This window comes from Podarcis liolepis, assembly GCF_965112155.1.
Source record: "Podarcis liolepis genome assembly, chromosome: 1".
Taxonomy (NCBI): domain Eukaryota; kingdom Metazoa; phylum Chordata; class Lepidosauria; order Squamata; family Lacertidae; genus Podarcis; species Podarcis liolepis.
Window position 1 is genome coordinate 33,032,345 of NC_139554.1, and position 25,102 is coordinate 33,057,446.

The 25,102-nt window shown below is 40.0% G+C and overlaps 1 protein-coding gene across 3 annotated transcripts in view; it reads right to left on the reverse strand.

Moving 5' to 3' along the window:
* MIPOL1 (mirror-image polydactyly 1) overlaps positions 1 to 25,102 on the reverse strand; it is a 191,522-nt gene that overhangs the window by 124,675 nt on the left and 41,745 nt on the right. For all 3 annotated transcript variants that reach the window (XM_083508870.1, XM_083508871.1, XM_083508872.1), the window contains exons 3-5: positions 17,484 to 17,715; positions 16,093 to 16,228; positions 14,209 to 14,314 (exon numbers count right to left, since the gene is read on the reverse strand). In XM_083508870.1, the coding sequence (XP_083364996.1) occupies positions 14,209 to 14,314; positions 16,093 to 16,228; positions 17,484 to 17,715 (474 nt within the window). The remainder of the gene's footprint in view (positions 1 to 14,208; positions 14,315 to 16,092; positions 16,229 to 17,483; positions 17,716 to 25,102) is intronic.

Sequence of the window (25,102 nt, forward strand, 5' to 3'; positions counted from 1 at the left end):
CTGGAACACCAAGGTTTACCTTGGCAACAATATTTCAGCCAAGCCTAGTATGCTTAAGTTGTTTCTTTTTCTTTTTAAAAACGACATTTTAATTGAAATGTGAAGCTTATTGAAGTCAACGTGCATTTAATGTCAGGGGCTAATGATATGCAAAGTGAGGGGAGGGAGATAAGGAATTGGCCAAAGTTAAGCACACTTAAGCCCATTGATTTCAACATAAGTGTTGAGCGTGACTACAACTCAACAGTTCAAACAAATCAACACGAGTGCATTTTGCTTCATAAATGATAGAAACATGAATTTCCAATTATTAAAACGTATTTTAGGTTATTTGTAACAAGATTACTAAATACCCAGCCTACAAAAATGATTTGCCCCTTCAGAAATATAATTGTCCCCAATCCATCAAGTCTAACAGACTTGTACTTTTAAGATAGATAATAACTGTAAACAGGCAGTTTTTGTAAGGTACATAGCTATTTCAAAGTTCACTTAGAAAATCAACATAGCATTTTAGCTGGAATTTGCTCATTAAATACCCATAACTGTAATGCAAATTATGCTGGAATGAATAAGGCAAATACATATGCTTCTTTCTTTTTATTAAATGTAAAACCTGCTGTTAATTACATTGGCTATGTCATATAAACTTTTCTCTTTTAACTATTAAACGGAAGTCTTTACAAAAGTCATTAGAGATCCTCATTCTTTGACTTGTATAAATTTCAATATTTGTTCAGTAAAGGTTCACAGCAGTTAAATTACATTAACAAATATTATTAGCTACTATGTAAGCCAACTAAGTAAAATACTTATATTGCAGGTAAAACAAATCATTGGGTGTTTACGATAATATTTGGATATGTCCATTTTTAAACAAGCTTATCAAATATCCTGTAATTCTTAGTCAAATGAGAGAGACTCAAAGTAGATCTTTTCCCCCAAATGCTCAAATTTGTTTAGTAAGCTAATTGTTTTCTAATATAGGATAGAGCAAATATGAAGAAGCTGAACCATTCGGAGTATGAGTTTACTGAGTCAAAGCAGTGTACATATTTTCTTAGTTAAACCTGATTCGGTTGGCAAACCTTTCGGCCACACTTTTTAGCTACCTTTAAAATACAGTAGTAGCAAGAGAGGGTGTTAGAAATCATGCTAGTATAAACATTGGTTCATGATTCTCCAAACAACAGAACCTTGGAGAGGAGGGGGGTGAGAGGAGGGGGGGGGGCATTTCCCAGAAAAGATGTCTGTTTGCTGATTTCTTAGGGGTCATCTGGATAAATATAGAAACTGAACTGATGGCAGAAAAAAGGGATATTAAAAAACACACACACACTTGCAAAACTCGCACGGTCTGGATTTTTTTAAGGACTTAAAACAGCCAACAGCTAAGATCTACAAGTCAATATAACGCACAGAACTCTTAACTCTGTACTACGCCACACTGAGACTTAATTGTTGCAGATTACTTCTTGCAAAAAAATCCAGTATGATTCCCCCTCCCTTTTTTGCAAAATGAGAATACCACCTACAATTTCTCCTTTCCCCAAGAAAAATTAAAAATAACAAAAAAATGGCACATAAAATGTCAACATCTTTAGAAGCAGCTTCCTCCCACCTTTCCACCCCCCTTTCTATTGTGTACATTTTCTAAGTTTTCTACGTAGTTCTGATTGCAATCGTTGCTTAGGTATCCTCAGTAAGTTAAAGAAAGAAAGAAAGAAAGAAAGAAAGAAAGAAAGAAAGAAAGAAAGAAATTTGCTGCAATAATGAGGAGACTGTTGTGAGTAGTTTTGTGATTTTGGATTTAGTATTCAGGATTAGGGGCTGTTGAACTCTGAGTGACCTAGGATTTTCCTTAGAGCTGGTGAAGGAATGATCACAGGACTTCTAATGGATATGCACAGATGTCTTCTACCCAAAAAGGTCAATAGAAGGGACGAAAGGGTACTTTTTCTGTTGAGGACATCTCTAGTAAAGATAAAGCTTTCCTAATCTGAAAGATATTTTTAGATTACACAGGCCTATATAGAGTTAATATGTCATGGGAGTGGAAAATGGAGAACAAATAACATTTTCCATTTTTGTTCTCATTTTAAAAGGACGGGGAGGAGGGGGGCGGCGAAGTGAGAGATAAAGCTTGTTCTGTCATGCCATCCTTTGAATCTGAGATTCCTGTAATGGGCTGCTTGCTTTTCTTCTTCTTCGTTCATTAATGGTAAATCTACTTATAATCATTTTTTGTTTAGTTAATAATCTCCTGGAAAGGAGTAAAAAAAAAAAAAAAGGATAAGGAAAATTGTTTGGGAAGGGGAAGACGTAAGAGACCTAAAATATGAAACTTCTTTGGTGGGGTTTTATTTTGGAGTTTAGCAATAGTTGCAACCCAGAGAGCTTTGGATTCTCTCTGTGCCAATATAGAAATTTGTGTATATATGTACAGGTCATTACAATATGGTACTAATCAGACTGTGCACGTAACATATTGCAAAATATTGATAATCCCATAAATTTTTCTAAGGACCAGATTGTGGTCCTGTTAAAATGAATGGAAATAGCCCCAAGTCACGATACACTTTTTATTATGTTGTTCTGACGTCATTAGGATAACTGAAATGTAGAAGCATTAGAGAGATGCACGAATAAAATAGAAGTAGAACAGTTTTTGACAGGTCAGTACTAGGAATTACAGACTTAAAGTCATTTACATATAAATGTGACTTGGTAGATAAAGCAATGTGTGCAAACACAGATAGAATGCGCTGACACCCTTGTTGCCGTGTGTTTGTTGTATGTATTTAGTTTGCAGTACTCAACAGCTCCTAAATTTTGGGTGCTGTAAATGTACTGATTTTACCAAAGAACCTGAACTGTTTAGTAATAAGCAAGCAAAGAGACATTGCACAGTGGCATTCCTGTTTACTCAGCTACGCAAAAAGAAAATGAAAGAGAAGGCATGCAAATGAGAATACGTATACGTTCATCTCCACTGCATTTACAGTTTCTTACTGAAACCAGCCCTTGTACCGGTGCGAAAACCACCCTCCTCCTTTCAAAATAATAATTTTTGGAGGGGTGACGCTGACTTTTCAGAATCTACACTACTGTCTTGCAGCTGCAATTCCAAAAATCCTTGCTTAGCTAAATAGTGAAAATTCGGGGATTTTGAATTGTATGCAGATGAATGTCTCTCATCAATAAAGTAGTCTCTCAAAGGAGCTACTAGGATACTTCTGAGTCTACAGAAGGGCATTTTGCTAGCAAGAACATACACAATTAACAACTATATTGAATAATTCATACACATAGCATATTGATGACCGGCTGTGTAATCTTAACTGTGTCTACTCAGAAGTAAGTCTCACTGAGTTCAATGAGGTTTATTCCTAGGTGGGATATATGATTGTACTTTCAGTCACTGAGAATTATTCTATACTTTCAAAACATGCTATCTGGCATCTGTGACACAAGCTTATTTTACAAATGTACCCATATTTACAGAATATGATTTTACGCTAGGGCTCCCCACCTCACACATTCTTCATATGAATTGCTAGAATTCTTGAGAAGCAAAACCACTGCCTTGTTTCAAATTTCTTAATGCTATGAGTTGAGCAAGTTTACAGAAGTCTATGGCAAATCTCTGACTGATTTTAGTGGAAGTAAACCACACCTATAGTGCATTAAAAGTCTTTGCCTTTATCAAGAAACCATCAGATGAAAGGCTTAGGAAATGAATTTGCATAACATATGAATCTTACACCAAAACGGCTAGATACATACTGTATATAGAAAGAATAATTTTACGACTCAATTATTAGTAAAACTATGTTCGTTACATACTTTTAAAAATAGAATGTCACACATATTTAGATTTATAAACACAAGGGTTGGGAACTGTTGAGATCTTTTGGCTAAAGCCCAATATTGGCCTTATTTCAGTTTAATTGGAAGAGGATCTCAAATTCATCTTCTCCATGAGATATCAGGAACCTGGATTTCTCTTTGTAGCAAAGGTTAATAAGAAATGTGTCTGCAAAAGTCAAACAGCATTAAATATCAAAAACTGATTATTATTCCACAGGAGTTGTTCTGTCATTCATAATCTCTCCATGCTCCAACCTTCCACAGCTAATCTTTAATGGATGACATGCAAGAAAGAAAAAATAAATGGCATCTAAAAAAAGTCTGTCGATTGAGTTTAAATGAAATGGTAGATATTTCCCTTTACTGATCAGCGAAAGATAAAAAGGAGCACTTTTAAGGTAATATGGAATTACCAATGTAAATATAATCCTTATTCTTGTGTTACTGGATTGTTCTCTCCTCCAAGCCCAAACTGTTGCTTGTTTACTACCACAACAATCATAACTTTCCCCACCTCATTTAAAGTAATGTGTGTCACATTTCACTTAAGTTTTAAATCCTCATTGAAAGACAAAAAGGAAGAGTGATACAATGAGAGAAATTTGCAGGGGAATTTAAAGGAGCATTTCAAAAGAACTGGAATATGGAATATACACACAGAATACAAATTAAGGCAACTCTGAAAAATGTTTCGTGTAAACAATAAACTCACGACAAATTACTTGTGGCAATTATTTGTGGTACTGCCCTCTATTTTATAATATGTGCACAAACAATGTTAGTTGTTGAGGGGAGCTGCATTTATTAAACACAGATGCAGCCAGACTATAGTTTTATAAATGCTTGGCACTTAAAACATTACGGTGCTGCTTTTAAGTGCGTGTGTGTGTGTGTGTGTGTGTGTGTGTGTGTGTGTGTGTCAGATAGTACTTTCTCTTAATCTCACCAGAACTGTGCAGGTTATGAATGATTCTCAAGGTGGGTGTTTGGAACCAACACCCCTCTACCCAAATTCCACACTGTAAATTACTCTGTGCTACTCAGCAAAATTAGATAACCTTATTTTGTGTGTGTGGTATGGTCTCTCCACCCTGGTTTTCTGCCTGCTCAAAATTTGTGGGGGATATTGTCCTTTAACTCCTCTCTGCTTCTGATGTTCATGATAAACCACTGAAGGTCTCAGCAAAAGGCAACATTTTCATACAAATGAGGAACAATCAGTTAAATTATTGTTAAGGGTTATTTGCCTGATAGATTTTTTTTAAAATAAAAACAGTAGCAATTACCTGACTTTTAGCATAGACAATATATTTTCTCAATGGCAACATGGCCATTGGCCAAGGACTTTAATAAAACAACAAATATGAACAAACTGGCTGCCTGACCGTCTTTACCTGGAACATCCTTCCCTATTGCGTGTGTTGAACCAGCTACAGAAATTTTTAAGGTGGTTTTTACTGAAGCGGCGTTTAGCTACTAGAACAAGCCTCTAAAACTTAATACTCTGGGGCTGATTGTGCCCCCATTTTGTCTACCCTTAAGCTCCTACGTTTCAGCTTCATTGGATAACATCCGGTTCTACTATTACAAAAGACTGTACAGATTCATAAGAGTGAAAGGTACCACCACTGGACCTAGCAAAGAAATGGCAGAGCTGGGGAGGTGAGGAGCAGCAGAAACAGAAAAGGAAGGAAGAAAAGGACAGAACCGAGATAAGGAAGTGGAAAATAGATTCTCCAACATCTCTGTGATGAAAATAGGGACATCCTATTCCATAATGATAATTTCACTATTTATACCCTACACATCTTACTGGGTTGCCCCAGCCACTCTGGCCAGCTTCCAACATATATAAAAACGTAACATGAAAAAAAAATTCCTTATACAGGATTGCCTTCAGTCAGGGGTCGGAAAACTCCATACCAGGCATAGGCAAACTCGCCCTCCAGATGTTTTGGGACTACAATTCCCATCATCCCTGACCACTGGTCCTGTTAGCTAGGGATGATGGGAGTTGTAGTCCCAAAACATCTGGAGGGCCGAGTTTGCCTGTGCCTGCTCCATACCCTCCAACATTTCTCCAATGAAAATAGGGGTATCCTAAGAAAAACTGGGACATTCAAGGACCAAATCAGAAACCAAGACGGCTTCTCTAAATCAGGAACATCCCTGGAAAATAGGGACACTTGGAGGGTCTGGCAAACAGACCCGATGAGGGTGGGGGAACCTATGGTTTATGGTGGTAAAGAGAAAAGGGTGCACACTGTGGACCAGACAAAGAAAAAGAGGTAGGATTAACTGGGGGCCTTTAGAAAGGCCTATAATGGCCTCATCTGCTTCTCCTAGGCCATACCACCATCCCCTCCTAAATGCTGGAATGCGTGCTTGAACTGTTCTAATGCCTTCCAATTGCCTGGATGGAGAGAGATGTCTGTAGAAATCCATGGCTTCCCTATGGTTTGAATGCAGCTTGCAGTACAACTGGAAGAGTCACATCCGTTGCTCTGCCCATCTTTGCCCATGGAGGCCCAGGTGGTGTCTGTGGCAAAGAGTGCCTAACATCAGCTTTGGTTGGTGCATCAATCACACCCTTTCATGGACAGGGAAACCTGGCCACTGTGACACATGCACTGGTAACCACACACCTGGACTACTGGAACATGCTCTTTGTTGGGCTGTTCTGGAGGCTGCAGCTAGTGCAGAATGCCACGGCCTGGATCGTGAGTGTTGTTTCTTATTGGGCACATATGCCCAGGTTCTGCACTGGCTGCCTATTAGCTACTGAGACAATGTTAAGCTTCTGCTACTTACATTCAAAGCCTAAATACCGTATTTTTCCATCTATCAGATGCCCCCATGTATAAGACGCCCCCTATTTTTGGAGACTCAGATTTAAGAAAATGGGGGAAGATGGCTTAGAGTATAAGACGCCCCCCTAATTTTTGACATTATTTTTTAGGGGGGAAACCTAGTCTTGTACACGGAAAAATACGGTAACTCTGGACAGGCTCCATGAAAAACCATCTTCCTCTTCGCTACCCATTAAGGGTACTGAGATCAGCTAATGAAACACAGTTAGTTTTGCCAATGTTTGATGATCATCAGCTTGTAACATGGAGGTGGGCTTCTTCACAGGTGGCACCACAGTTGTGAAAAGCCATCTCTGCTGAAATGCAAGAGGTCTCATCAGTGTGGGTATTCCACCAGCTCCTGAAAATGCAGCTGTTTAGGCAAGCATTCACCTGAATGGAACTTGTGACTTTATTGTTTTAACTGTTTCAAAACTGTTTTAATTCCTATGTGTTTAATTATATATTTTAATTAAGGATGTTTTAATGCCTTTTAATCACAGATTGATTTTATAGTCATAAACCACTGAGAAGCCATTTTGACGTACAAGTGATATTCATTAATAGTAATAAAAATATTCTCTCCTCAGTGGTGCAGTGCAATGAAAGGTGGGCTGTTGGTTGGGTCCCATATGTTTCTCTTATAAACAACAAAGACCGCATTCAAAATTTTATATTATGAACTATAATCAGCCTTTTAGGGTGCTTTGCAAATATTATCTTTGTAATTATTACAACAACCCTGCAAGGGACGTCATTCCCAACTTGTACACAGCAGGACTGAGAGACCATAGATTGCTTAAGGCTGTCTAGCAGTTCCTAGCAGAAGCAAGATGTGAGGCAGAAGCTTCTAGGCTTGCATCTCAGTCACTTTGTTACCACAATAAAGTAGCTCTCGAAAACATTATTTTCCTGCTAGTGTTTGAGTAAGTTGGACTTTGGTCTCTTGGCCTTCAGTGAGTCAGACTTAAGCATTGCACTGGTTTTTTAATATAAAAACCAAGGCCTAGTCTTTTTTTTAACAAAGTCCTACTCTTCTTCCAGCCATGCCTGAATCAAGCAAACTGTTAGCCAGTGTTCTTTCAGCAGAAGGTAGCCATGTTTTGTGCATTCATAAGCCTCCCAGTAATAATAATAATAATAATAATAATAATAATAATAATAATAATAATAATAATAATATCTTTATTGTCATTGCCCCCTCTCGGGGACAACGAAATTACTTGGCTGCTCCATCCACCCAGGTAGGGCACTCCACACAAAATCAAATCAACTATAAAAACACTAATTAAAACAATACAGTATAAAACAGCAAGGAAGATTAGATGACTTTCAAAGTCCAGGCTTCCCATTCAGGGCCGAGATCGCTCTGGGGAAGAAGCTGTTCTTAAGACGGCTTGTTCTTGTCTTCATCGTCCTGTATCTCCGTCCTGACGGCAGGAGCTCGAAGAGACAGTGACCAGGATGTGATGGATCTTTTACTATGTCCAGTGCCTTCCTATGGCACCTTGTGGCATAAATCTGCTCTAAGGTGGAGAGTGGGCAGCCAACAATGCTCTCTGCTGCCTTAACAACTCTGCACAACCCCAACCTGTCCCGGGTAGTACAGCTTCCGTACCACACACATAAGCCATAAGCCATAAGTTCTGGCCAGTTCCTGCTGAAAAAAATCCTGGCAACTCTCAGCTTCAACAGAACAAGTACAAAAGGGACAACCCCCTCACATAAAGATGTGTTAACCACCTCTTGCTCCTCCCTGATCAACACCCCACAACTTGCAGGATGGACAGAAGGCAAGTGGTTGGATAGACAGTCAGTGGTTGGATGGACACCTTCTGCACATCCTCAGGCCTCAATAGCAGGAACTATTGGGACAGACTTGGATAAACTATCATATATGCATATTCAAAATCTAACAGTGGCACATTTCAGGTCAGGTTGAAAATGCTTTAGTTTCTCTCATCCTCACACTAGCCCTCTAAGGCAAGTTCCTATCCTTCCTATTTCAAATATGGTCAACACTGATTTAGATCTGATATGAGAGTCTTGTACCCTATGTACAACACATTACTCATCGGCTAAAGAAGAAGAAGAGGAGTTTGGATTTGATATCCCGCTTTATCACTACCCGAAGGAGTCTCAAAGCAGCTAACATTCTCCTTTCCCTTCCTCCCCCACAACTATGAGGTGAGTGGGGCTGAGAGACTTCAAAGAAGTGTGACTGGCCCAAGGTCACCCAGCAGCTGCATGTGGAGGAGCGGAGATGCGAACCTGGTTCCCCAGATTACGAGACTACCGCTCTTAATCACTATACCACACTGGCTCTCAAAAGCCAGTGCCATCTCCAGGAATTAGCCTGCTGGCCTTCAGTGGACTATCTGTATGCTCAAGAATGTAAGGTTGGTAATATTAAAACAGCCCCACACATTTTTTAGTGAAGAGACAAATCATAACATTAAGAAGATTTAAGAGGGGACTCCACAGACAACTTCATTCTTAATTGGACATAATGATCAAAATTACAGCATCAAATCTGTTTTCAAGTTTTCTTCCACAAAATATTGACTGCATGGATTTTATTTTTTACACACACACACACACACACACACACACACACACACACACGTTGTGGGTATTTGGTGAGTATTCATGTTGTGAAGCTTTGTGTCACAAGGATATCTCAGTTCCTTGGAAACCAGAACATATAGTTTGTGTATCAGATGACAAAACGTTTCTACTAATCCTAATGATTGCCTGTTTGTCTCCTTAAATCATGCATCCGTTTAACATTAATCTGCTTCAGAAGTAGACATACTGACACCTTGTGTGGTTTCTCAGCCTCTGGGTTCCCCTAACATGTTTGTCCTCTAGTTTATGTTTCCTCTTCTTCCATCCACCTTCCATTCCATTCCTGCTTTCACACCTTTGACATATACAGTGGTACCTCGGGTTAAGTACTTAATTCATTCCGGAGGTCCGTTCTTAACCTGAAACTGTTCTTAACCTGAAGCACCACTTTAGCTAATGGGGCCTCCTGCTGCCGCTGCGCAATTTCTGTTCTCATCCTGAAGCAAAGTTCTTAACCTGAAGCACTATTTCTGGGTTAGCGGAGTCTGTAACCTGAAGAGTATGTAACCTGAAGCGTATGTAACCCGAGGTACCACTGTATACCTCTTTCCCTTCAACTATAGGAAGCTGTGAAACGCTAATTGTCATCTTGCAGCCATTGTTCCACCAGCATCAGGAGATGGAAAGCAGGGACAGTGCTTCTGGCCAGCTGAGAAACCAGCAACGTTGGGCTTCTTCTCTCCTTGAATTGTTTCCATTGCAGCCAGTCATTGTAGGAACTTTGGAACTAAGAACTGGCTTTTATCCTCACTGGGACAGCATCTACTTCACAGTCAAAAGGCCCGTATTCAATCTCCAGGTAAATGTCCCACAATGCCAGACAGTGCAGAAGATACTGAGTTGAGCCAATGGCCTGACCCAATACAAGGCAGCTTCCTATGTCTTTTTACATTGTAATCCTAAAGGGACAATTTGCAATTTGCTCTGGGAGGCTTTTGGGCTGAAGAGCAGAGGGAAATGCTTTAAATAATTAAACAAACGAATGAATAAACTAACAAAACACTAAGAAGGAATAGCAGCCTCTAGTGGCCACAGAACTGAGTTGGTCAACTGACCATTTCTTCTAAAATATGCCCCGGTATTTCTAAAGAGGCATGTAGCAGCACACAGATTCCCAAACCCAGGGTATAACTTTGCACAAAACCAAATGTATACTAATACAAAAATGTTTAACCCAGCTTTTTAAATGTGAAAGGACTGAATCATTATTATTCCAATTTTCTGCCCAGATATATAAAATGCTAGGACTCATCTAAAACCATCCAGTAAATTGATGGCTGGGATGAGACTTGAACGCAGGTCCAAGGTACAGACCCATGCATATTTTCTTTGTATGCTAACATGAGCATCCACATTGATGGTGTGCATATTTTCCACCCTAGCTATATTTCCTTGCTGTTTTAATTCTCCATCTGCTTCCTCGCATTAGTTCTCCCAGTTAACTTCTTCTCAAACACCAAAAAAGCAGGAATCTTACTAACAAGGGAAGCTGCTTTTGAATTTCAAAGCCAGTTTTGTCAACAGCCTGATTGGCTACTATGGAAATGTGTGTTTTTGCATGTGTGTTTCTTTCAAATGCGTGAGTGTACGTGCATACACACACACACACACACACACACACACACACACACACAGATACATGTTTGTTAGACATAGATAATATTTATAAAAGTTACATCACAGCTTTGATAAATTGATGAAAATATTGTTTTAGTGATTATATAGGGATCAACATTCTGTATTTTGTACTCTTCCTCCCTGTTTCATATTAACAAGGGCTTTTCAGCTTGAGTTTTATTATTTTAAGATCCTTCTCAAAGTACAAGGTAAAAGTTTTATAACACACTTCCCCGGTGCCTTTTATTACACGCTCTTCTGTCATGATTTTATCACAATTTCAAATGTAAGATAAACATTCATCTGGATGTTGTATCTGGATGTAAAAGTGGAATCTAAATATGATAAGCAAAACACACAATGATGGGTATTAAGCAACTAGGTTTTACTCAGAGTAGACTCATTGAAATTAATAAACATGATTAAGTTAGGTCCATTAATTTCAGTAGGTTCACCCTGAATAAAACTTAGTTTAATACCAACTGCAGTGATTAACACTAGTGAATCCCAACAACATACAGTATACATCTTTTGAAGACAACCCAAACTAACCTATCTTAATTCAAATACATCTAGGAAATCTATAGAGTTCAGCAAAGCACACAATATGTGCCACCTTCAAGTGCAGGATATGGGGTTATCCATAAACAGCATGCAGGATCTTACCCAGGGAACCATCCATACATATGCCACTTCTGTGAACAGATCACCCTGCTGGATTATGGCACATGTGTTTTTTATCCAGTTTTCCTCCATGAGCTTGAATGAGCAAAGAAAGTCTACACTGAATAAAATATTTCTCTATTATATACACAGAAGTAAAACGCTGTGCAAACATCCCCAAAACAAACATATAACTTGGAATTTAATCCAAACAGTTCACATCCTGTAAATGTTTAGTTGGTAGATAATCAAGATGTAACTATGATCTATGTAAGGGTTTTATGGTAGTTTTTTTATATATGTCAGAAAAACTATAGGGTTACTTTAAATATGCATTTAATTTGTGTTGCGAATATTTTGGGTTATGTCATTGTGATTCAGAATGGCTAGCCTATCTCACAAATGTTGGTAAGGTAAAGGTAAAGGGACCCCTGACCATTAGGTCCAGTCATGGCAGACTCTGGGGTTGTGGCGCTCATCTCGCTTTATTGGCCGAGGGAGCCGGCATACAGCTTCCGGGTCATGTGGCCAGCATGACTAAGCCGCTTCTGGCGAACCAGAGCAGCACACGGAAATGCTGTTTACAGTGGCGTAGAATGGGTTGTCAGCACCCGGGGCAAGGCAAGTAATTTGCGCCCCCTAACCCGTGGATTTTAGCAGGGGCAGAGAGCTGCGAGTGCGAGCGCACCCCCCCAGATGTTGCGCCCGGTGCGCCCGGCCCCCCCTGCACCCCCCACGCTACGCCACTGGCTGTTTACCTTCCCGCCGGAGCGGTACCTATTTATCTACTTGCACTTTGACGTGCTTTCGAACTGCTAGGTTGGCAGGAGCTGGGACAGAGTAATGGGAGCTCACCCCATCGCGGGGATTTGAACCGCCAACCTTCTGATCGGCAAGCCCTAGGCTCTGTGTTTTAACCCACAGCACTACCTGCGTCCCACAAATGTTGGTAATATCAATCAATTTCTTTACTGACACTGTAGAAAGCCAATCAACTGAAAATTCTACACTAATCCCCAAGCCACTTCCATTCACTTTGCCAGTGAGATGGGAATGACATCTACCCAAGTCACATCAACTACTATTAAGCATATTAGGGAGAATTAGCTTTAATAATGTTACAACATTTTCACAATCATGCTAGCGAAGAAGCCATATTCCCATTTCTCTTTCAAACCTCTTACCAGCTTCATAACATTGTCACCAAGTGTCCTTGTCTACATATGTTTACCATTACATATATATATACTCAAGGAACTTACTTTAGGATCTTTAGCCATAGTCATGGTGAGCCACAGGCAAAAGAGTTTTCTAAGACGAGGAACTAACACCAAGACTCTAGCTTAGAATAAACGAATATGCAATTCGTTAAAGAAAATAGAACATAGCCATCAAGTTGGACAAGCATCTAATGAGTCCATCCCCATCTCTAAGGAATGCAAGAGACTGGGAAGAAAGGGTCATGCAGGTGGATAGGGGCAAGGAGAGAGTAAAACTAAAGGAGGATACTGGAGGGCAGAGGGATGAATGAGGTTAAGAAAAGGAGTCAAAATGTCAATAACACGATCGTGAAGCTGAGGCTCCAATACTTTGGCCACCTCATGAGAAGAGAAGACTCCCTGGAAAAGACCCTGATGTTGGGAAAGATGGAGGGCACAAGGAGAAGGGGACAACAGAGGATGAGATGGCTAGATAGTGTTCTCGAAGCGACTAACATGAGTTTGACCAAACTGCAGGAGGCAGTGAAAGACAGGAGTGCCTGGCGTGCTCTGGTCCATGGGGTCACGAAGAGTCAAACACGACTAAACGACTAAACAATGACCAACCTGGATAGCTGGAGAGAAAGAAAGGAAACCAGATAACAGATATTGCTGTTATTACTGGCACGAGATGGAGGCAGGGAATTTGATCAGCTGAGAAGCAGGTTTCTTTAAACTGCCCAGTTCTCTGTTGATCAAGAGATGGTGGCGGTCTGGCCCTCATCCTGGCCGTTGTATTGATACATCTCCCAGGAAACTGTGGTTTGGCCTCAGTATGATGCGTGGAGCAAGCCACTGGCGAAGATCTATCATCACTCTAAAGCAACATTTCTTTCATTGGTTAAAAACCTGAATTCCCTGCTCACCCAACAGAGGTTCGGGTCTCCAGCTGAGAGAAACATGAAAATCTCCCCACAAAGGTGTGTGGAAGGAGGGGTGGCAGCATCTCTCTGAACAAGCTAAAACAATAAGTGGGTATTTGAACTGCTGGTTGAAAGGTAGTGGCCGTGGTAATCATTATTTCCCTTGTTTGTTCAGGACCTTCCAACAAAACAAACAACCTTTTTGTGATTGGATTGACATGGTGTTAACAATTCATTTAATGCCCAAATCAGTATGAATACAGGTAAAGCTCTTACTAATACCAGTACCAGGATGTTAAAGCCACCTCTTTTCCAAGCAACTTTAAACAGCCTCATATAAAGAAGTCAAAGCACCCCTCCTTTAGCAAATACATCTAATGTTCATTAGGCCACGTCATATAGCAACCAAGCGGGCTGTAGGAGCCCTATGGCCATCTGTTAAACGCTCATCTACTGCACCTGCAGCTTTTTCCGCAATCTTCGCTTCTGCCACTCTCTCCTGCAGCTCTAAGTCCAGCTTTATTGTCTTCAGCTCCTTGTCTTTTTCAGACAGCCGGTCCTGAAGCTGAAGAGTCGAAACGGCGACATTGTTATTGGCATGTAAAAGTGCACGGGCACAATATTAACTTGCAAGAAAGATATGTATTTCGTTCTCACAAAATGGCTCTCTCAACAAACACCGAGCAACGCAAACACAACTCTTACATTTTTGTTTTCATATAAATAACTTTTAAAAATGAAATTGCCACCCACTTCCATCCTGATGCGTTATGAAGGGAAAGGAACCTATATTCCAGATTTAATTTCACAAACTCTTAACCTACCTACCATGCACACAAAGAGAACAATCCTAAAGCATGTTGACCAGAGAAGGGAAGTTTTTGGAGCTCAGCAGAACTTACCCGCTAGAAAGGGTGCAAAGTATTGCAGCCTTAAGCAAAAGGTTAAGGGCCCCCAAAGTGTGCTAATTTACCTGGTTGAGTTTTCAGATGTGGTTAGCAATTCCAGAACAGGAATTGCTCACCCTAATCTACAGCATAATTCAGGGGTGGTAGCAGAGCATTAACCACATAATTAAATTGATTTTTCTCATCCCAAACCCCATCCAACTGTAGCTCCAGTGCTATGTCAAACATTCCATATTGTACAGCACAGATAGGTGGTTATTAACAACAAGAAAGAGCAAACAAACAAACAAACAAACAAACAAACAAGAAAAGCACATGACCAAAACATTTGGAAAGGATTGAGTTAATATGCCTGTCACTATTGATTTTATCATTTGTTGTTTACCTGTGCTTTGTTAATTTTTGCCTGTTGCTTTAAACTCGTGTTTTAATGATTTTACTGGTGTTTTTTGCGGCATGCTCTGAAATCTCTTCATGAAGGGTGGGATTATTAATGGAATAAATAAATATTATTAATAATAATAATATACATACATGCAGCAGCATTGCAAAATCATGGTCTTAAAAGTTAAGGGAGCTAATAAACAGTGCCGCAAAGGTTTCAATTACTCCATACAAGGAACTTCAAATAAACTGAGCAAAAAATAAAAAGTAAACTTGGATATGTCTCTACACTCTGGTTTCTCTTCAGAGTGTATATATCCTTAGAATGAAAACAATGTTGCATTTGAACAGAAGTGTAATGCATACATATTTTTCAGCACTTGAGTTCAATAATAATCTGTAATTTCTAACTTATTGTGTTACTATCTTTATTCTAAAATCCACAATGCACTTCTATCACTTAACAAAAAAATGTAATGGTCAATTTAACAGTATTATTTTGATAATGAAGTGTGATTATATCTGCAAAACAATTTACTGAGGATTTTACCATTTAATTTATGAAAATAGATTGCTGTTAGTATAACAAAGCACATTTGAGGGATGCTTAATCTGATAACTTCAAAAACCTTGCACAGATTGACTGTTCTGAGAAGTGGGGAAAAATATTGTAAATATGTACAATTTTTAATGTACAATGGATCTCTTAATCATCAATGCAAACCAAAGAGTTTGCTTTGTTACATGGGGGTCTCTTTCTATCATCTTTGATCCAGGTTATTCAGAGTGTTTAATTAAATCATAGTCGGTTCTGAACAAGGCCAGCCTTTCCAAATCTGAGCCAAAAAGAACTGCAAAAGAATCTAGATGGCACTATCTGTGATGTCACTGATTTTAAAACAAAAACAAAAAGGAAGACAAGAATATACAAAGATTAACAAACCATGAATCAAATGATCCCTGCAACAAAAGGAAGCTATATCTTGTCAATCAAAACAAACAATAAAGAAAAATTAGAGTAGGTTAATAGGCTTAGAATATTTCACTGTACCTTTTTATTGTTTGCCCTTAGAACGTCCAATTCCCTTAAGAGGAATGCAATATCCTTTTCTTTATCTAGGTTTGCAGTGACATGAAAAGGATCCATGTTGTCAGGCATAACTTCTCTTCCTTGCTTTTCAGTAGAACTAGAATGAAAAAAGGAAGAAAAACTTCATTGATCAGTTCGTTCAAGTGATACTTCCTACATTCAGGGGCAGGGCAAAAGCTGTGTAGTAAAACACACACATCGCACCCAGAAGGTCCCATGTTCATTGCCTGGCATAGGTTTGAAGGAAGTAAGTCTGGGGGGAAAGCCTCTGTGCGAGATCCAGGTGGCAGTTTTATACCAGTTCACAGGTTCATAGTTGTTCCTGGATTTTTAAAACTTTCAAGAAATGCAATGCAGAAACTGCTGCTTCTTAAATTTACATCCATAGCACTGTTTTGTAAAGTTTTATATAAACCATTTGCTATAAATGCACAAAGCATGTGCAGATGTGTCTTCCTTTCTGTCCGATGAGATACCTGTTCCTGCTCTGTAAAGAGTCTCAACCATCATGTAACTACAGTGGTACCTCGAGTTACAAACGCCTCAGGTTACAAACTCTGCTAACCTGGAAGAGTTACCTCGAGTTGAGAACTTTGCCCCAGGATGAGAACGGAAATTGTGTGCTGGTGGTGCAGCAGCAACAAGAGGCCCCATTAGTGAAAGCATGTCTCTAGTTAAGAACAGTTTCAGGTTAAGAATGGACCTCCAGAACGAATTAAGTTCATACATAACTAGAGGTACCAGTAATACCTCAAGTTAAAAACTTAATTCGTTCTGGAGGTCCGTTCTTAACCTGAAACTGTTTTTAACCTGAGGTAGCACTTTAGCTAATGGGGCATCTCACTGCCACCACGCCGCCGCAACACGATTTCTGTTCTCATCCTGAAGCAAAGTTCTCAACCTGAGGTACTATTTCTGGGTTAGAGGAGTCTGTAACCTGAAGCGTCTTTAATCTGAAGCATCTGTAACCTGACATACAACTGTACTTACACCAGTCTCATCCCGTCACTTTTCTACAACTGCCCACTGAATTCTTGTTAGCTTATTTAAGAAGTTCTCTCCCGTGATAATAAAAGAAACTGAAGGTGGGATTCAACCAGGTTCTGCAAGCAAAAGCTCTACGTAAGGACTTCCACATGCACTATGGGGATTCCCTCCTCCTTCTCCCCCATGTGCCTTCAAAATTTGCTTGGTGTGGGGTCAGTAGAACCCCTGGAACAATCTGCATGGGGAGGAGGAGGGATCATTCCATAGGGGGAAGCCAAAAAGCTTGCCCTGGCAAAAGATCACTGTCATGTGATGCTGAATGCTTCCCTGAGCTTTTAAAAGCCTCAAATGAACATCTTGCTTACCTTAACCTTTCATCAGTGCAAGAGACAGTGAGATTACGTAGCTGCAAACTTTTGGTACAAGCAGTTTGCATAATGCTTAAACTGGATGTTGGCTGATCAGAACAGTTTAGCTGTTCACTTTTAGTCTGAATGGCTTGTTCTCTTGGCTGTGATTTTGCTGAAGAACTGTGCAAATTCAGGTAACTGGGAGCAGAGACATCGTTCTTTTGCTCAGAATTCTGCTTCAAGATTTCTGTTAGAAAAATAACAACATTTTACTGTTTAATTAAAGATGAAAGATGAGCATTTAATGCAGCTGAATGACAACGCTGTTGGCTTCTAAAGAAGTTCAGTAAAAACAAGTAAAATTTAATGCCAGTTTGACTGCCAGGATTTCCACAGCATGGAAAACCAGCTGTGTGGATTAGTAAATTGAACACAACCTGCATCCATGCATCTAAGTGGCAGAGAATAGGAGCTCCAGCACATTTCCCAAAGTCATTCAGTATTGAACTATACAAAAATATCACATACGAGTACAACTCTTCCAAGACTGTGACTGCAATCAGACATTACTTCATTGTTGTTTGTTGCAAAAATACAGTTGTTAACATGATCCGAAGTTTATTGATCATGACAACATGACAAGCTGTGGGAGCTCCTTGTGACTGTGCTTGAAGAGAAGGCAGGGAGGGGAACTATATGAGCCTTAAGGATCATGTGGCTTTTCTCATCACACTAAACTATGGTCTAACACAAGAGTGGGGAAACATTCCCACCCTAGCTGACCAACTGTGACAGACAGTTGGAACAATCCATCTGTCAATCACATGGTAACATGATGGACAGGAATGTTGCTCCACTCACCCATCAGTCCCTTGCACAAAGCTTCCCAAGCGCCCAACAGCCAGCTGGTTGTCAAGCGCTTGAGAACCATCCTATCCTCAACACTTAGAATCATAGAATCATAGAGTTGGAAGAGACCACAAGGGCCATCGAGTCCAACCCCCTGCCAAGCAGGAAACACCATCACAGCACTCCTGACATATGGTTGTCAAGCCTCTGCTTAAAAACCTCCAAAGTCGGAGACTCCACCACATTCCTTGGCAGCAAATTCCACTGTCGAACAGCTCTTACTGTCAGGAAGTTCTTCCTAATGTTTAGGTGGAATCTTCTTTCTTGTAGTTTGGATCCATTGCTCCGTGTCCGCTTCTCTGGAGCAGCAGAAAACAACCTTTCTCCCTCCTCTATGTGACATCCTTTTATATATTTGAACATGGCTATCATATCACCCCTTAACCTCCTCTTCTCCAGGCTAAACATGCCCAGCTCCCTTAGCCGTTCCCCAAGCAGTGAGCATATAGCTGGAGAAGCTGCTTCATACAGGGATCAGCTTCATGATCAAGTTCCCCACACAGACCTCAGTCACAGCTGACCCACCTATGTTTCTACATGGCCTGCTACTGATGTCATATATCACATCATGACTGCTGCTCTAACATCATTAGGAAACTGCTTCACAAGACGTTCCTATAGTCTCTGTACAAAAATTCCCTACATTTCCCTGAAAATTCTGCTGTGCTTCCAGGGAACTGAATACATATCTTCTTTGCATCTTTAACGAAACTATTATGCTATGGACACCTTCATGCAATTCACTATTTACCCACTAAAACAGATAAACTAACATTAGCAAATAGGACCATTTTTTTCTGTAAGGATAGCTTCATATACAGGGAAGTGTTCTATGTGTATACTAGATAACTGAATACTTAAATGAAGTTAATGACTCAAACATCCAGTTGACATTACTGCAATCTGCTTTTTCTTGAAGGAACAACAGCAGCACAATCACTTGTACAGGAAATTTCCCCTTCAAGCTGTCAGCATCGCCCCTGAGCCAGTGTCACCAACTGGACTCATCCACTTCAGCCCCGAGTGGGCTAGGCGAGCTGGGTAGCACTTCCAGAGACCACCTTCTGCACAGGAACAGGTCTAAGTGCTGTGGACTCACAACTCAGAGCTGTGAGCACCGGATTCACTTCCACAAGAAGACAGTCGTCACACAGCAGAGTATAGCAGAGTCTAGCAGAGTATAAACGACTTGGAGAGCAGCTCTGTAGAATATCTTCTTTATTCTATCTACAACTATAATATACACTATATACAGAGCTAAATGTGGTCTAAACTGAAACGCTTAACTGCACTGAGTGTCTGCAGCTGCTCTTAGCAGCAACCTTATCTATACACACGATCTCTCTCTAACACTCAGTCTCTCTCTCTCCTTCTGCTCTGACTGACTGACTGATGTTAGGCTGGAGCGGAATAAGTAGAGAGCAGAACACCGCCCCTCCTCTCTGGAAAATCACCAGACTCATCAGCAGATTCTTGGATATGGGAGGGGTGAAATCTCCTCACAAGCTGGGGTTTCTCAAGACCAATAATAGAAAGAACATGAATCTCAATGCCATTAATATTCTGGTGACTTTTAAGGTGATCAGTAGTGGAGCACATGCTTGCCATACAGAAAAGTCCTAGCCTCCATTCCTGGTAAGATTTCCATCTGAATCCAAAAGATCCAATGCCAGAGCTCTGCAGACCAGAGATTGGCAACTTGTGATCCTCCAGATACTGTCCAATGGCAACTCCCATCATCCTTGTTAGCTGTACTAGTTGGGACCAATGGAAGTTGGAAGTTCAGGAACATTTGGAAGGCCCCTGATTTCCCGTCCTTAGTGTAAACAGCACCAATCATACGCTCAGCAGTGTATGATTTCAGAACAATTTGCATTTGACATAATTGGGGGTATTTGTGCTCCATGAGTGGTATCCATGTAGGTTTATCTGTGTCTCTTATGAGTCACCAAAACTAAAGCAGACCCATACAGAAACTTGAAGAAGTTGACACCACAGACTTTGGCTCCTACTAGTAAACTGCAGTTACATGTAGGGTTTACAGTACATGTTTCATTATGTGTAGTTTTAGACTGAAGTAAAGCATGGCAATATTTTCCTTCACATACTATGAAGGAATAACTATTTATGAAGGGTGGTACAGGTAAAACTAAAGAACGTTTCACCATTCCACTACCGCTAATCAATGATCAGCAAGTTCTCTCAGTCAGAAAAAAAGTTTTGTACACCATGTTTTACTCCCTACTCAATATTCCTTAGCTCTCTGTGTTACAACGTAAGCCCTAGGTTTAGTTAAGTAATAAGACAAAAATCTGTAGAAGAGAGCTGATCAATACATATATTGTGTCAGCTAGAATAGACATATAAAATAGACCTAGAAATATCCAATTTGTGATTTATTAAAGAATTCGGATAGGACTGCCAGATGTGTTCCGACACTATAAAAACAAACATAATTAAACTTGTGCCATCTGTAGGCACAATTTTGTGCTCAATACCGTTTCACGGGGTTGAACAGAGAGATGCATGACTGCAACTCTGCCCATGCAGTGGGGATTGGTCCAGCTTCTTCCAGCTACAGCCTCTTAGTCTTTGCCCTGTGAAAAGCTGCTCTTGAGGGTTGGAAGGCTCACAGGAATAGCACAAGGCATAGCTCAAGGAGGCTGCTATGGACATTGACATAAATTGGGGAGTTTCTGCACAAACAGAATCTGTATGAGGCTATATACCACAGCACTAAAGATAAAGGTACCCCTGCCCGTATGGGCCAGTCTTGACAGACTCTAGGGTTGTGCGCTCATCTCACTCAGAGGCCGGGAGCCAGCGCTGTCCGCAGACACTTCCAGGTCACGTAGCCAGCGTGACGAAGCTACTCTGGCGAGCCAGAGCCGCACACGGAAACGCCGTTTACCTTCCCGCTAGTAAGCGGTCCCTATTTATCTACTTGCACCCGGGGGTGCTTTTGAACTGCTAGGTTGGCAGGCGCTGGGACCGAGCAACGGGAGCGCACCCTGCCGCGGGGATTCGAACCGCCGACCATGCGATCGGCAAGTCCTAGGTGCTGAGGTTTTACCCACAGCGCCACCCGCGTCCCTACCACAGCACTACTCTTTTCTAAAGTGGAAACAATTAGATGACAAGTTTTTGGTTTTTATAATGAATCAACCCCCATTAGAATTATGAATTAAGAACACGGTGCGCCCACATACGCCTCCCCTAAATGAACATTGCAAAGTTAATTCCTGGAAACCAATGTAGGTGAATGCTTCACTTTCTAGTGTCCTACTCTGAGTGCTCCCACTTTGCTCCCAGTCTTATTTTCAACTCTGGCCACACACAATGGACACAAAGCATAAGTACCTGTAACTGCACTGGTTCATGCTCATTCCTGCTATCCTTATTTCTGCCTTTCCTTCCCAACTCCTGTTCTCTCCCCACTTCGTTGATATTTAGAACACGAGGTCCTTGGATTCAGAGATTTATCTTTGGTGCTCATTTTTCTCTGTTATGCACTGTGTACATGTATTGCAATCAATAATAACACCAATACTCAAAATACCATTGTACAAAAACAGTTATGGTCCACCAACCACAAAAAAACTACAATATGTAAGATCATTAAAATAAACACCATTTGCAAGATAAAAATGAAGAGAGATTTAGTAGCCACTGAGGTTCTAGTAGAAAGGCAATTTTAAGGAAACCCCAAAGGTAGTAATTCCCTTTCTCAAATTCAAGAAGCATTAATGAAATCCTATTTTTGTTTTCTTAAAAGTAAATTCCATCATAGTTAGTGGGGCTTACTCTCAGGTAAGTGTATGTAGGATTGAAGCCTAAATTTAGCCACCACCACCAGCAGCCCAGTTTAGCAGATACTGCCTTTCATAACCTCTTCTCAAAGCTGGCTAATCATAATTTTAGTACTCAGTGTCAACTGTGATCATTAAGCACTTACTGTGTAAATATCACGAGCTTCCTTAGGCATTTGCTTATTATTATTATTATTATTTTGCAATTCATTAACATATTATTTCCCAGCATTAGATTTAGGAGAGAAATCAGTTGCAGTTGTGCAGATTTTTTTGTTCTGTGCCTGGGCATTGAGACCATTTTTGAGATTCCACGCATATACAATCAAAATTGCAGTATTGCTAGACAGATAGTAAAAAAAAAGAAGACGACGAAGAAGAAGAAGAAGAAGCAGGGAGGGCAATTTCAATGAAACGCAATGTTAGTTCTAATGGACGGATGATTGTGTTTGGTCTTTTGAAACTTTGAAGTATAGGTAAGTCTTGATCACACAAATTAATAAATCCTAAAGCTGGAGTTAACAATAACCATTACACCCAAATTCTGCAGCTTAGCCCAGGCAATTTTTCAAAAGGTCAGGTTGTGAACTGGAGAAGATCAGGGAGGTCCACCGCATAGCTTTGTTGCCAGGCATCTCCCGTCTGGATTGTTGCAGGCATTTATTAGTATTCGTCAGCAGACTCAACAAAGCAAACAAGAAATTCAAGCACGAATAATAAAATGAAAATGCTGCTATATAACCCTTTGTCATTCAGCAAATATGGGACTTTTTAGCTACATTGTTCCTAAACCTGGGTTACTACTTTAATTTTTCTCCACCAGGCTGACTGAGCGAGTATGCATGTGTGTTAAATGCAGAGCTCCCTTAACAACTGCAGGACTGCCATTTAATCTGTTGGTAGATGGACCACTTCCTGTGGGAATTCTAGCTATGACTTCCAGATCCACCAAATAAATCTCAGATTAAGAATCCAAATGAAACCTGCCTTTGGCAGATAAAAAAAAAATGTCAAGATGGATATAAACAGTAAAATTATAAATTATCTAGGTGCTGCACACTGATTTGATGCGCCGGGCTTTCTTTGTGTGTTGTTTATATTTTACTGCAGTATCACAACTACACAAGGTATTCGTCAAATGTCACACTTTTATAATATTGGAGGCATCATTAAAACTGTTTGGCTAAGGACCTTGAAGTGTTTAAGCAGTAGCTCAAAAGTATATTTGTGCAAAGTAGAAGAATAAATTTACATATCAGCAGCAGCTCATAAGGGATGAGTAAATATTCTGTTTATCTCTCATTGTAATTCAGGTTAGTTTAAATACAGGGCTTCAAGATATCATTACAATCTATATAGATTTATTACATAATTTCCAAACACAGTGCCTGGTGGAGTTTTACTCAGCCAAACTAGTACTTGGGTTTTCTATCTAAACTAGCATTTTAAAAAAGGAAGAAAGTAAGCCTTTCCATTATATATACTATATACTAGATAGATAGATAGATAGATAGATAGATAGATATAGATATATATAGTTAGTTAGTTAGTTACTGTGACACCTGGCAGATAACACTCTTATTATATATTTCCTCATCAATTATCCAAATCTTAATTATCTAAATTTCCTTTTTATGTGGAGCAAGGTCATGTCCCTGCATACCCTTTAATTAAACAGAAATCCTCTTTGTCACCCAAATTTATTCAGGTATTAATGCCGATATGATAAATTTTATAATTTAAAATGGCAAAATGAGACAACCACACCAACCACACACACACACACACACACACACACACAAATGCCCCCTGCCTTATTGAAATAACATACCTTTAAAGTACTTGTTTTATTTTTTTAGCCTGCATCACAATAACATTAAGGCCACTTTAGGCAATAATGAGCTGATAAACGTCATTCTCTGGAAAACGGTACATTAAACATGCAGGCAAAATCTTTGATAATCTCATTTCATCTCTGATGCATCCCCCTGGGGGACATGAACTGGTTTTTAAGGGAAAAAATGGTTATGCCTTTGCTCATCTTACCTGTAGTGAGGCTGGCCTGGTCTAAATTTAAGCTTTACACTTCTTGATAATAAAACTCTATCCAAAAATGTTTATAAGCAAAGCAATGGCCAGACATTTGCAGTACTTGTGATAATTTCCCTAAACCTTATCTGGAAGATACCTGACAACTCCAAAAAGCGTACAATACTGGCAACGCAAAGCCATGGAGTCCAAGCGGTAAACACCAAATTATATTAAAGTTGAAGAAATACAGCATTAAGGGATGCCAACTTGCCTTTGAGAATGAACAGGGGTACTTAGCAGTCACTGCTCTCCTTTTTCAATATACTGTATCGGTTTTCAACAAATCAAATCAAACCTCAAGAGATAGGTACTCGGTTGCTCCGTCAAGAAGGAACTTATGAGTTAGATGCGAGCAGCTTCTTCTTTTTTAAGTGCTCACAGTATTGCTTATGTCAAAGTATTCAAAAAAAAAAAATTGAGGAAGAAGGGAAAAAGAAAAAGCTGTGAAGAGAGTGGTCAACTTAGTATTTAACTTAAAAAATATTGAATATAGTTGCCTTTGCTCTTCATCCTTCAGGTTTTTGGTTGTTTTTTTACATTTGTATACACCAAGCATCACTTATATTCACTGATCCATAATGGCCGCTCAGCCCATCCATAAAAGGTGGGTGGCGGTTGTGACCCGGCACATGAGCTCCTTCACCTCCCTGTGTAATAAAAAATTTAAGGATATATATATATATATATATATGCAGGTTTTGGTGTCCTCGGGTGTCTTCCCGTGTAAAAGTTGGGGTGTCTAGGCGACGTTTCGACGAGGTCTCACTCGTCATCTTCAGGCTGGTGCTTTCGGCTTCTTGTTACTGGAACAGAGCGGGATCTCAG